Source organism: Oryzias latipes, chromosome 12 (genome assembly GCF_002234675.1).
Source record: "Oryzias latipes chromosome 12, ASM223467v1".
Taxonomy (NCBI): Eukaryota; Metazoa; Chordata; class Actinopteri; order Beloniformes; family Adrianichthyidae; genus Oryzias; species Oryzias latipes.
Window position 1 is genome coordinate 12,443,061 of NC_019870.2, and position 13,643 is coordinate 12,456,703.

General features: G+C 40.5%; 1 protein-coding gene across 3 annotated transcripts in view; it reads left to right on the forward strand.

Annotated features, from left to right (window-relative positions):
• The first annotated feature begins 1,057 nt into the window (after window positions 1-1,057).
• Window positions 1,058-13,643, forward strand: part of med13l (mediator complex subunit 13 like) — a 73,121-nt gene continuing 60,535 nt past the window's right edge. For all 3 annotated transcript variants that reach the window (XM_023960551.1, XM_023960552.1, XM_023960553.1), the window contains exon 1: window positions 1,058-2,336. In XM_023960551.1, coding sequence (XP_023816319.1) covers window positions 2,265-2,336 — 72 coding nt within the window. In that variant the 5' untranslated portion in view covers window positions 1,058-2,264. The remainder of the gene's footprint in view (window positions 2,337-13,643) is intronic.

The window sequence follows — 13,643 nt, forward strand, 5'->3', positions numbered from 1 at the left end:
AAAGGACTTATACTGGAACAAAATCTACAAAAACTACAAGAAAAGAATTCCTACAATTGTTTAAAAAATACCAAATAAGCATTGAGTGCCCCTAAAAAAATGCGATTTTATTCCTTGTCCCACCCCCTCTATGTCCAAATTTAAATCTTCAACAAAACAGTTATCAAAGGAACAAGTGTCCCACAATGTACATGCAACCCTTTACCATAACCTTTTTAACATGGTAGAAGAAGAATTACTTATTTACAAGAGTAAGTTCGTCCTCTTGGTGATCAATAACAGCTAGTTAAACAACTGGCTTGCACTCCTGAGAGATAGCTAAAATAACATTTTCGACCCTGTTACCTGCAAAAACATTTGGAAAATGTTGTAAACAACAAATATATAATTTAATAAAAAAATGTACAATTGATCAGTAAGTTTAGCTATTCAAGCATTTGACAGTTTAATACTTATTGATAGATATGCAGCAGAAGATCAGAAAAGTGAAGGTTTACTTTTCAGGAATTTTGAAGCCCAAATGTCCTCCAATTCTGGAAGGACCCATATATGTATACCTTTATAATAGGCCTTTATGTAATAGTAAATAGTAATGTAATAGTATTAAAAAAAGAATCAATCGTCTTAACAAAATAAGCAGTAACAACACAGGCCTTAATTATTGGTATTTTCCATAAAAAAACAACTTCACATGTTTTTGTTTTTCTTAAAGCTGCATCAAAGAAACCTGAATTGTAAAAGCCAGATTCAGGTCACGTGATGACAAAGTTGGCCAACTGGGAAAAGCGATTCTGAGCTTCAGACCTCCATTACATCACAATGCGCGATGGTTTTGCGGCAGAAAACAAGACGCTTTGGAGCTTCGAGTAAAAACAAGCCCACTCTCTCTCTCTCTCTCTCTCTCTCTCTCTCTCTCTCTCTCTCTCTCTCTCTCTCTCTCTCTCTCTCTCTCTCTCTCTCTCTCACACACACACACACACACATGTGCGCACACGCACGCACGCACAGGGTGACACATTCGGGCTGCGCACGCCCATCTCAGTGTAATAACGCCGCTGCGAGACATAAACAATGAGGAAGGAGCAGTCGCGGTGGAGGAAATCATGCACATGTCTGAGGATTTAAATCAACAATCAATTCATTTCTCTTGAAGAAAGCGGATTCATTGGGGGGAATCGAACGCACGCCACATATTCTTTCCTGTCAATAAATTCGGCGCCAGACGAGGAGGGCCACTTTTTTTGTGTGTGCTGCTTCGAGTGTACATTTTTTTGTAGAAATAGTACTGGATGTTTTTGAGCAAGACTGAGGCTTTTGTGGCCGCGCGAGGACGTTTCGTAATGATAGAAAACTGAAAGGAAGGAAGGATTTTTTTCTCTAACCTCCGTCTACAGTCGCCTGCCGTTTTCCTGCTGTTGGAGTGTTTTACTTTTTTCTTGCCTGAGCGGTTTGACTCATGGTTCTGAGCTCGACTTTGTCCCCCCCCCCCCCTCCCCTCTCTCATTCTACAGCCTGCCCGATCGTTTGATTGAAAAGCAACAGAGGGATTAAAACCTTCGTTCGTGCTCGCAGCGCCTGTTTTGTGTGAGCCTGGCTGGGTTACATTGTGAGAGGAACGGTTGTGGCAAGAAAGAAGGCTATAAATAGCGCATGCAATTCTCGAAAACTATCACAAGTGGTGCATCAGCTTGTTGGAGCAGACGGAATCAGATATCCTGCATGTGATATCTGCGCGTTTATTATTTCTCCGCGCCGTCGATCATGCGCATGCGGTTCGTCTAAAGAACAAAGTTGATGCGTAATTTTGCATTTTTCTGTTCCTGGGCGCAGAAGACGGCACTCGATCTCTGATGGATTATGGTGATTTAATTACGAAACTATCCGCGGACAGACTGCTCTGGAAAGGGTCTGGTCTTTTGTGTGTGGATTGAAGAAATGGAGCTGCTCTCCGTCAGCGATCAGATGTGGAATCGCCCGGACCGGATTGTAATGTTGTGATCCCCGCACATGCTTGGATTTATTGCGTTCAGGCTACAAGAAAGCTCGGGCTTCATTGGATGCATTCTGCACTTCTTTCTGAATACGCCCATTCCTCCACCGACCATCCCGTACAGCCTGTTATCCGGGACCTCCTTGTGAGGGTTTAAGCCTGCTGGTTTCGGCAGACTCACAAGGGGAACCGATTCGTCACCCCCTGCTCGGTGCTAGCAACCGATGTAGGATTTCGACATGCCATGCGCTGACGACCCCAAAGGCGGACGATTATGACTGCATCGGCGAATTGGGTGGCTAACGGGGCAAGCCTTGAGGACTGCCACTCCAACATCTTCTCTCTGGTACGATAAATCCTGTTCATCACACACACACACAGGCAGGCAGGCAGTTGTGATCGACAAAGTCATAAGACCGTGGGAGGCACGCTTCAGTGTGTCTGTGCGCAAAAGTGAACCAAACGCTGATGTTATTTGACAATCATTAACAAAAGATCTCCAGTAAGGCTGTTATGATGGCACACTCCACATACCTAACCAGCAGGAACTCTTCTTATGGTATTATTTTACGCATTTATTGCCAACAATTGGAAAAACGAAGCTGTCTTTCTCAAATATATTTCTATTGAAATATTTCCTAATAATAGTTTTATGTGTGAAAAGAATTCCATGACCTCAGGAACACTGAGGAAACAAACATGTCACACAACAAAGATGGCTTTTGGCAATCAAGCATATCACTTTCATTTAATATATATGTAAAAAATGGGTTGGTTTTTTTTTTTGACTGAGTGCAGTGTCATGCTTTCTTGTGCACAACTCTGGTTTTTGAGGGCGGAGGAGAAAAGAGCAGAGTGTTTTCACAGTTTTCATCCTGTAGTCAGCGAGTTAACTGTCTTACCACAACAGGCAGTCAAGTGGAAAGGCATGCAGTGGACTGGGCTCAGGCTGCTGAGAACCACAACAACATAGGGGTCCTGGGGGCTTTTCAGGTGAGGTGCAGGTTGAGGAGCAATAACAGTCCCTATTACATTAAACAAATCACTGCAAGGGTACACAAAACATGTTACTAAAGGAGGTTTGAACGAATGATCACAAAGAGAGTGAGGAAATATTTCCTTTTTTTACAGCACTGTGTAAAAAGCAGGGAGTGTGTGGGACTTAAAGCTACCCCATTAACTTTTTAAAAGCATCTTGTGTGACTTTCTACGCATTCATGGGGAGATGCATCCCAATATAAGCAGTCTTAAATCTTCTCAGCTTGACACAATAGAAAACAACGATTGCATTTCTGTCACCGTCTCATTCGTGGCTATTCCCTTGTGGGGAAAAAAAAAGCTCTCATTCACTCACTGTGGCTTTATTGGCCATCGTGAACATCCCTTTCAAACTGAGGGTGAACGAAACCATCCATCAGCCGGCTTGTTGAGAATATTTATGACTGGCGAGTGCCTCAGCAGTTACTCACTGGCAGGGTTCCTGCAGGGGAGTCCTGGATGGGACAAAACACTAATGACACACCAAGTGTCCTGGTTAGAGGCTACAGTGACAAATGTAGGGATGGAAAAATGTATCGTTGGGTTTACAGTGAAGGAATGTGCAGGGAAAGGTTAGAGGTGCAAGTTAGGATTCTGCAACACAGCAACAGATTTTTAGCAAAGTTGCAGTTGTTGGGTATATATTTGTAAGTTGTCCATGTGTTGCATTCATCCCTTAACCCTGTTTTCACTTATTAGACTAACAAATGGGTTGCGTGTCCAGATATGGGAAATTCTAAGACTTGAATTACAGGTTTTTACGTTTATCCTGTTTAAAACTTGCAGTTTTAAATTCATCTAGCTGCACAAAGCTACTTTCTAGGGATACCACAATTGTCACTCAAAAACCGAACCACATGTTACACCATTAAACCGATTAGGGAATCCCTACTGTATACCAGTATGTTTACATTGAATGTGTCCAAAAGTTGTGCTAAATTAAAGAAGGTTTTAGCAATTATTGTTTTATTACATTAACCCAGGCTTATTATGAGCCAAGTAGAGGGATTTTCTTCATCGTTTCTTGCTTTCTAGCAAATTAAAAAAAAAGGATTTTTCTGAATTTTTAGGTTTTTGTGTATTTGTAATAGACAAATCATATATCGAACCGAAACTAAACCGTGACCCAAAAATTGAGGTTTTAATTATGGGGGAAAGGGGAATCGTTGCAACTCTACTACTTACCACAAGTAAAAGAGATGGCATGGCTGATTAACATTATTATCCCCTTCTCCAAGTCTGCTCTTGCCTGACTTGTTTGACTCTCTTGTCTTGTTTCAGTCTCCAGAAAGATGTTGCTCAAACTACATGCGGCTTGCACAGGTCACACACACTTAAGCAGGAAGCTCCATTCATTGTTTTGTAGTAACCTGAACGGTTTCCTTCATCATCCTGGAAGCTTTTCGTTAGCAGATGTCATCTTTTTTCTTTTCAAAGGATAACAGCTGTCAAACGGCAGCTAAGCCATGCTGCACAAAGTTTACCCTGCATTGCATGTTGTAGCGCTAAAATGGAAACAATTAGCTTGTCAACACTGCAGCATGGAAAGCAGACTTTTATTAAAGAGTCCTTAAGATAAGATTGTTTTTTTTCTTTTTTCTCACTGTGGCTTTGTTCTTACACAAGCATGTGGTGATCAACTGTTGAGTATTGTAGACTATAGCCGGTTTTACAGCATTCCAGCTTTGAACTGTCTTGTAACAGAAAAAAAGATGCCTTATTAGATAGCAAAAGTGCCCATATTGTGGAACTTTACAGGGGACAGATTACTGTCAAATGCTCTGTGTGGTCAGTGTCAGTTACTTGGTATTGCTACAATCACACAACCCACAAAACAACTGTCTTGCGTGTTGGTGATCAGCCATCTGTGACCAAAAGCAAACTAGACTCTTGTAAGTGGGAGAAAATCACCAAGCTGGTGAGCTGAAGTGGCAGGGAAGGAGGGAAAAGGGTGGAAGAGGAAAGGAGAGGCAGTGAGAGGTTTTTTGAAGGACTGCAGCAGAATCTGTTTTCATTTTAGGAAAGTATTATGACTGATGAGCATTTCCTGACTGCGAGCCTCGACCTATTTGAGACAGGAGCCGACAGTGAAAGGGTGAAACAGAGCGAGGCATAACATTAAAGAGGGAGGAGGTAATGAAATAGATGAGGAGAAGACAGACGTCTTTCTGTGGACTGTGCAGATTCCTTTTAACAAAGAGTCCCAGTTTGTAAAGCAAAGATGAGACATTCAAGGACCTCACAACGTGGGAAGCTATTGTGCGAGTGTGTCTGTTTGTAGTGGGCACATTATAAACCAAGCAGGCTCAGGAGACTCTCTTCAAAGGGCCATCATTTTACACACACAGACATATATATATATATATATATATATATACATATACACACATACATATACACACACACACCCACACACACACACACACACACACACACACACACACACACAAAGATGCATTCATCTGTGCCTTCGTTCAGAACACAAACACACAGTGAGGGAAACACCTTGTTTCCCTCATAAACACACATACCACAGATACAAAGCACACTCCCCCCCCCTCCCATGTCATGCACATACACACCACAGTGTTTAATCACCTATATTTGGACTGTGAATACATCCTGCATCCCAATGATGCGGGCTTGTGCAACCAGAGGTGGGATCCAGAGGCCTTAATTAAAGGACTTCTCCCTGTCCCCTCGACACAGGCCCACAAGTCTAACACTGGTAATTAAGTGTCCTCAAGTAGAGACCTAATGTGATCACCTAAGATGTGCTCATTAGCCAAACTGTATTCCAATGTAGATCTTGCTTGTGTAACGATGATGCTAGTATTTGGTGTGGAGATAAAATGCTGCAAGATGAGGCCGAGGGAGATAGCAGAGTCATGATTTATGGCAGGTGAGTGGCCATGGCTTGTAAGAAGAAGCAGGTAATCAGGAGTGGTGCCTTTTTAATATAGCCTGTTTGCATTTCCTTGTTATTAATGGCAGCGGATAGTGAAAGGATGTTTAGGGATGAGGGGAAAAAATAAGAAGGCAGCAGTTGGGCAGAGTGTGTGCTGTGGTGTGCTGGAACGATGAATCATTTGGACTTAATGCAGAACTGGGAGACATTAGAAATGTTGTTATGTTAGTGTTGACACAGAGTTGGAGAAGCGAAATAGATGCAACATTATTCTTTACACCTTATGCTGAGAAGTGCAAAAACAGTTCACTGCTTAATTTTTAAATGTCTCTTTCATGAATATCTTATTGGGTTAGCATTGAATGGAGACATTACAGGTGATGAGATTTTTATTTACGTAACTTCAGAAGAAAATTGGAAGGTAATTTTGAGTTGAGGTGATGTTTAACTGGACTATTGTGAAGAGTTATCAGTACTTATATAAGCAACAGAGAAAGGTTGGATCTCTCAGCTTCATCAAGTAGGATTTTTAGGGAAGGCAAGTCAAAGTAAGGGGAAATTCTTTGACTTCCTGTATGAAGCTTGCTGGAAAATGAAAAAAAAAAGCACTTGTTACTACACAGGAAAGCCATTCTTCATTCATAGCAGCGTAAAACAGTCAAACTTTACAACAAACTGTAAATATATAAACCGTAATTTTGGTTTGCTTTTATCTATCTACCCCTGTACATATTTATGAAAGCTACTTTCTGGGTGATTTTTATTCATTTAAATATTTTGTTTTTGTATTTGATTTTAAAATTGCATATAGATGGGCATGACACTTGGTCAATAAACTTTGTTCCAACAACTGTTGGACTTGTTATTCACATTTATTCACCAGGATGCAGTAATGAATATCTGATCAAAATGGTGGCCAGAAAATATTGAGGAGAAACTTTGGAGGCTTCAATCACTTCCGGATTGAATCCTGTTTAAAAACAAAAGTGTTAGAAACAGAATTTTGAAAATTGGGTTTCTTTAGAAGGGTGAATCTGAATTAATTCCCTTGCAGCTTCTCCCTATCCGTACATTTAGCCCTCCAAGCGGAGAGTTATGGAAGAATTGTGCCTTCAAATGTTAAAACCACTAGATGACGTAATGAATAGCTGTCGGTCATTTACGTTAGCGCGTAGTTACCAGTGTTCAGAAGATAAATAACAACATTGGTTTAATGACTTTATAAAGTCATGTAAAAGCAAGAAGTCGTTACTAACATTTCAGTGGAAACTTCTGTGCTTCAGGCCACACCCACGTAAAGGAATGCGTTTCTCCTCCGCATCACAAACGTGACATGGATCACCCTACCGGCGGAGGGATATCCTGTCCAAAGTCACTACGGCTCTTCCATAACTAAACAAGTTTGGATACCACTAAAGTGTCAATTACCTCTGCAAATGGAGCAATAGGGTATGAATTCGGAATCAAACTAAGTATTTAAAAGAGCACATAAAATACATTTTAAATCAAAAATGCAAAATATAAGAAAAACTGTAAAATATTTTTTTAAAAATGGTAAGCAACCCTGCAACTGTGTACTGTACAGCAAAAATCTTTATATTATTGAAAGCTTTCTACAGAAGCTATGTAACCGTTTGCTCTTGAAGGAAATGTAGAACAAAAGTTTGTGAGACCCCCAGCTTAAAACTTTGCCACTTGTTGTGGACAAGTTTCAGTATGAGACATAGTGTCATAGATGGAGAGGAAACAAGTTTAAAAAAAAACAACAACAATAAGATTTGCCTGTATATCAAAATGGGCACGGGATTGGAAATAAAAAAATAAAAGTAATACATGCTCACAAAAATGGAATTCTACAGACTGATGAGGGAAGCCAATTTGTTCATTTAATATCAGTGTCAGCAGAGCCTCCCATGAAATCATTCTCATTTATTATATACTTGTGCTCAGGGTGTAGGCCACCTGAGACCTAAAGACAACTGTCTCTGTCCCATGGTGAGAAGGGCCAGGCGGGTGTATTCATCCTCTGTCTGTATGACAGTCTCCTGCTCTCCTACTGACAGTCCACTGCCTAGAATAGTTGCATTTCTGCAACCTTCTAAGTCTCTAATTGGACAGGACGCTGAGAAGCAGTTACAATTCCTCATGGAGAGGAGCAGTAATGATGGTCTCTCAGTCAGAGGAACAGAGGGGCTTCCTCTCCTGTCTGTGTTTGGTGAGGTAAGAGCAGCTTCATGGCCTTTGAAATCATAACATGAAGGGTCCCCTGTAGAAAATGTAAAAAAAAAACAAGTTCATGATTGTTAGTTCCTGCAAAGGCAACCTCTCCTTTAAACCCACCCCATCCAACTTTCAATTTTGCTAAATTCAAATAAAGCAAAATAAAAGCTAAATTGTCTGTATATTCTGTCAAACAAACAATTAAAATAGTATTTTTTTTATCTTCTGGAGACATTTTCTAAAAGGTTAGAGAAAGCATCTGAAGAACAACAGTGTTTTTTCTTTTATTTGCTTGTACATGTATTTTTCTGTGGACTATATTAGGAATGACATTGAAAAAGCAACTGCATCAAGGAGAACATCATTGCACGTTTCCAAGGCAGCATCTCTGTTTTCTGCTGCATGCCCCATGGAGCATCTCCATCTGGCCAGTTTTCACTAAACAGTCCGCCCCCTACGCTCAACCTGTGCTTTTGGCTCTGCTTGCTTGCCGTTCAGACAGCTAGAGCTGGCTTCACCTTGAGTCTATGTGAGGCAGCTCCCACTAATCCGCCCATGTCACTGCTGTGGGAATTCCTTGTCATGGCAGTGCCACACATCCTGACAGTGGCCCACCTGTGTGACCACTCTGCATGTCAAGAGCACAGATACGGAGGCTTGATGCCACGACAAAGTGAGGATTTAAGTGGGTTACAGCGGCCCGAGTGGAGCGTTCACTGGAAACAGGAAGATCGGGATCTTCTCACTTTTTGTTTTCATTGCATGTCTGTTTTGTTGTAAATTCTCTGGAGTGTAGTCATGGATCTTATCTGAGCTGCAGGCCTGTCGGAGACCTGCCAGGGGGGTGAAGAACAGTTCAAAGACGGACTGGGAGGGGAGGGGACGGGATGGCGGGAGGGGAAGAAGAGGGAACCACCTCTGGTCCCAGAGCTGAAAATGGGACAGGATGGGCAGAAGTGTTCAGGAGCATGTTGGCTTGAGTGTGAAATATGTAAGCCCTGCAGTGCCAGCTGTGTTCTATTCTTAGCCCTGCTGGTGTTCTCGCATGTGTGCGGGGCGACACAAGGCTGAGGAGGATTGGGAGGAATGGGCGGTGAAGCCCGCGCCTTCAAGTGCCTGCAATAGCTGGAAAATGAGCCAATTATCTGACTTTTACAGAGATGCATTATGACTGCATCTCTATCACGAAGCTTTATGTTACTTTAAAAAAAAAAAAACTAATTACTCATGGATGGTACAGCATCACAAAAATAATTAATTAGGCATGTCTTTAAATAACTATATGTAAATCTGTGTGGATCTGTTTTACAATTTCCGACATAATAGTGTTATAACTTGATCAAATATTTAGGCTTTTTATACCTTTTTACAAAAAACATTTTTACCAACACAATAGTTTTTCAGGATAACAATTAACAGTTAAAAATTATTAAAATAATAATAATTATTATAATATTTTACAATTTTTAGCTTTTGTAAAAAAGAAATCAAACCTTGATATGTCAAAATATTTCAAATTACTCTTTAAAGACCCATTCCAATCATCTTTTGATCTGTTTTGTAAGTGTTCCCAGTGGTCTTTTAATTATGATAATGCTGTTTTCAGCCAAAAAAAAAAAAAAACTATGTTTTTTTTTCTGACAGTTTCTTCAGAGCTGCAGGATTTCATTAGAAATTTGCTTCTGAGTTGTGGGCAGGACTGCTGGTTCGGAGCAACCCCACTCCCCCTTCTGCTGGAAGCTTGCGGCCTGCCCAACATATTTTCTACATCACAAATAACCCCTTTTTCAAACTGCATTTTTTTCATCTGCTCCTGATTCACAATGATTTCAATAAAGAAATACTCGTAAATATACAGTATGTACTCCATCATGAAAAAAATGCCACAAGAACACGGAAAAAACTCCAAAAACACAATTTTCATCGGAGTGGGTGTTTAAAAAAGTTTTTTGTTAGTCAAAGTAAATAATTTAACCCTGCTGCTAGGATTTGTGCAACAGGAAGTTTACTACTGGAAGTTTTGCAGAGTTAAACAGACAAGACAGGAAAGTTAAAAACAAAAAACAATGCTCCACAGATAATAAGGTGTAGAAAACCTAATGAAACTTTAAGCAAACAAGTTTAAACAAGTATAATTACTCCCCATTTGTTGTCTAATTACAAGATTAAACCACACAGTGTAATAATGTTGGTTTGACACATGTTGCATAATATCTGAAAAGTAGGTAAATCACGGCTAAACAAGCTTTTAAGATGTTTTAAGTTGGAACACGTGGCACATGTTTCATCGATGTGCAGCATCTGCTTTGTTTCTATATTTGACAGGATCAACATCCACAAAGACCAAGAAAGTAAATGAAGAGATAATACATTTTCAGTCTCATGCCTGCAATAAAAATTAAAAAAGAGCATTTAGTCCTTATTATAATTCGCCTTTTTTTGCTTCTTTATGCTAATTAATAATGAATCATATTTAATCAGAATGAAATAATAAAGTAAACACACATTTTTGATTTGACCACCATTTTCAAAGTCCAATAGATGCTGACAAAACACATGTGACTGACTGACTAACTAATCGAAATAATCCAAAAAAAATTAGTTGGCAACTGAAATACAGTAGTTGTTAGTTGTAGCCCTACCTGCATTGCTACACAGGCTTGAGCCCAATTTCTTGCAGCCTGTTGCATTATTTGTCTCAAAATTTGAGCAACCTACACGTTTGAACATTTTGAGGCTGGGTGACTCTGTGCCACCACAGGGGGAGGAGCACAAGGCTTATTGTCTTGAGGAGATCAGGTTGCAGTCTCTCCACCTGACTGCAAGCATTTGACCAGGAGCATTTCTCCGAAGGAGATATTGCCATCCTTGTAGCTGGGCAAATGTTTTCAACAAGCTAGACAGCTTTGCCTTTATCATGGCTGGCTGGAATTCAGCTGCAGTTACAGAACACTTTGAGTTAAAGGATGTCTTTTAGCTCAGAAAAAAAAGCAACAGAGAAACAGAAAGATAAATATTGTCCGAGGGTCTGCCGTAAAGTCTAATTATCATGCCTCCATCTTCCATTGGGAGATTATCTGCGACCAATCAGACGGACACTTGAAGAGAACAAACACATTCTCCTCAGACTGTTGATTCCCAGCCGTTTGGGCTGCATTGATTCTCATTGCTTGGCCAAGCAGCTCTTTCTCTAATTCTGAAACAGGCAGATGCTCATGATTTTTCAGATGCTAATGAAAATTTGTACAGCTCATTTTCAGTTTTGGCTTGCTTCGCTGAATAAATGGACACTGCAGCAGAGGAGAGAGGGACAAAGGATTCCATCACCTTTTTACCTGCCTGAGCCTGGGGCTGTGGGGTTAAAGGAGCAGGCGCACAAAAGATATCCACACAAATACAACAGGGGGGCTTTAGCTGGATTACATTAAATTATGTGGGAGTGCACATGCATTTTATGGTGCTTGTGGTTTTGGATACCACGCCTTCTCAGTTAGCACACAACAGATACAGGACAGAGCACGGATAGGTTGCAAGTCGAGACCTGTTGTAGTGTGACCCACAGCAAAAGTTTTAAGACCCCCCTCCATCCCCTAGCATCCAGATAATAATTGAGTTATTATTTTGCCTCATATTTAATACATCTTATAATCAAACAAGTAAATGTACTTGCTGACTTATGCTGGTGCTGTCATTCTACTTTAAAAAGTATCTCTGTAGAACAATTTAGTTCAGAAAATTACGAACCAAATGAGGTATTTTTCAAGCAGCTTATGCTCCATTTTCCCCGTTTCAAGAACAATCAGGCCAATAACTACTTGTGGCTATTACTGATGCTGCCATGCAGTGCTAACTGTTCAATTACCGCTCTGAAATTTTTATTATTAGCTAAATATGACTTTTTAGAGCTTTGCAGGGACTAATCATCTTAACTCATGCTGCACAAACACACGTGCACTCATACAAGTTCAGCCAGCTTCTCCTCAATAAACATTGTGCCCGACTCATTTGAACTCACTGCTTGATGGAAGCATATTATATCCCTTAAAGTTCCACTCCGATCATCTTCTGATCTATTCTAAAAGCGTTCCCAGTGGTATTTTAATTATGATTATGCCGTTTTATTATGCCTTAAGTCCTAACAGGTTAACAAAAACACACAATTACTGTGAAAACTGTGTAGATTTATTGCTGTACAGTGAAGACCATATAAGTACATGAAATGTTATTTTCTCTGTAACCCAGGAGACGGAAATTTCCAAACTTGAATATGTTTCTGAATTCCTACAGATGTTAAATGTTGCCTAGCAACTGTTTTTTTACCTCTGCCTTGTTATTCTTCTTTGTGTTTCTCAGTATTTTTTTTTTTCATAGTTTGTGTCTTAGACTTTGTGAAGTCACACCACAATAAGAAATAAAAAAAATAAAGAAAATAGCAGGACCTGTTTTATTTATTTATTTTTCGTGTAAATAATTTATTGGAAGCAGGACAACTGGTTGTGCCCTTAACACCACAGAAGCATCCTGATGCAGCACCTTTTTGTGTTGTTTTATTTGCCACTGCACACAGTGTCTTGCCCTTCTTTTGTGGTCGCTTGCTGGTGCTCCTCTTGTCTATTTCTTCTTGTTGTGTCAGGTGAGAAGTTGAGGCGTGATTGGCAGGTCTATCCGTCACTCAGCCCCCGGGACTCTCGCTGCTCTAATTAGGTCGCTTGGCTTGCTCACCTCCCAGGGCTGGATGCTGCGGCAGAACACAGATCAAATGACAGTCTCTTGTTTTGTTGGGACTTGTAAAGGTGGTGGCAGAAGGTGGAGGAGAGGCATCTGTTCAGTGTCTGCCGCGCGTGAGAGCCTCTCTCGCTACACCTGTTTCGGCACTTTTTGTGTCACTTTTGCTCCCTCGCAAGTGTGAAATTGTGCGCCGCTCTTCATTTGTGGCGCTAAATGCCAGAGGGGGAGTTTGACTCCTTGTGGGTTAATTTGATTTCAGAGGGTTAATTGATGATGGGGCAGTTATTGCCTTCTCTGATTTCCACCATTGAGTCCCCTAAACGCTGGCTTCATGGATCTTTGAAATGCTTTGCTTTTTTTCTTATTGTCATATTGCAAACAGTTACATAGTAATTACTAGAAGGAAAAAAAACAAAGGAAAAGCTACTTCTGTTTACATTGCAATCAAATAAAATCAAGCTTTTAAACACTGTATCTGACCACAAAAACAGATACATTTTCCTGCAGGAAACCTTTTTGTGCTTCTTACTAATCTGCCATCAAAAGACGTCCTTTTGTTCTGTAGTTTGGTGTAGATGGGCTTTTTTTCTTTCCCTCCTGTCTCTTTCACAAAAGAATGAACAAAGTGTTATGGCAGTTGAGTGCTTTAATGTGAACTCCCTCTGATATAGCAGAGAGAGCGGCAAACGGTGAGGAGATAAACTCACGACTAGACAATAAGAACAGGAACAGTGCTGGAACAGTAAACAAACGGCTGAG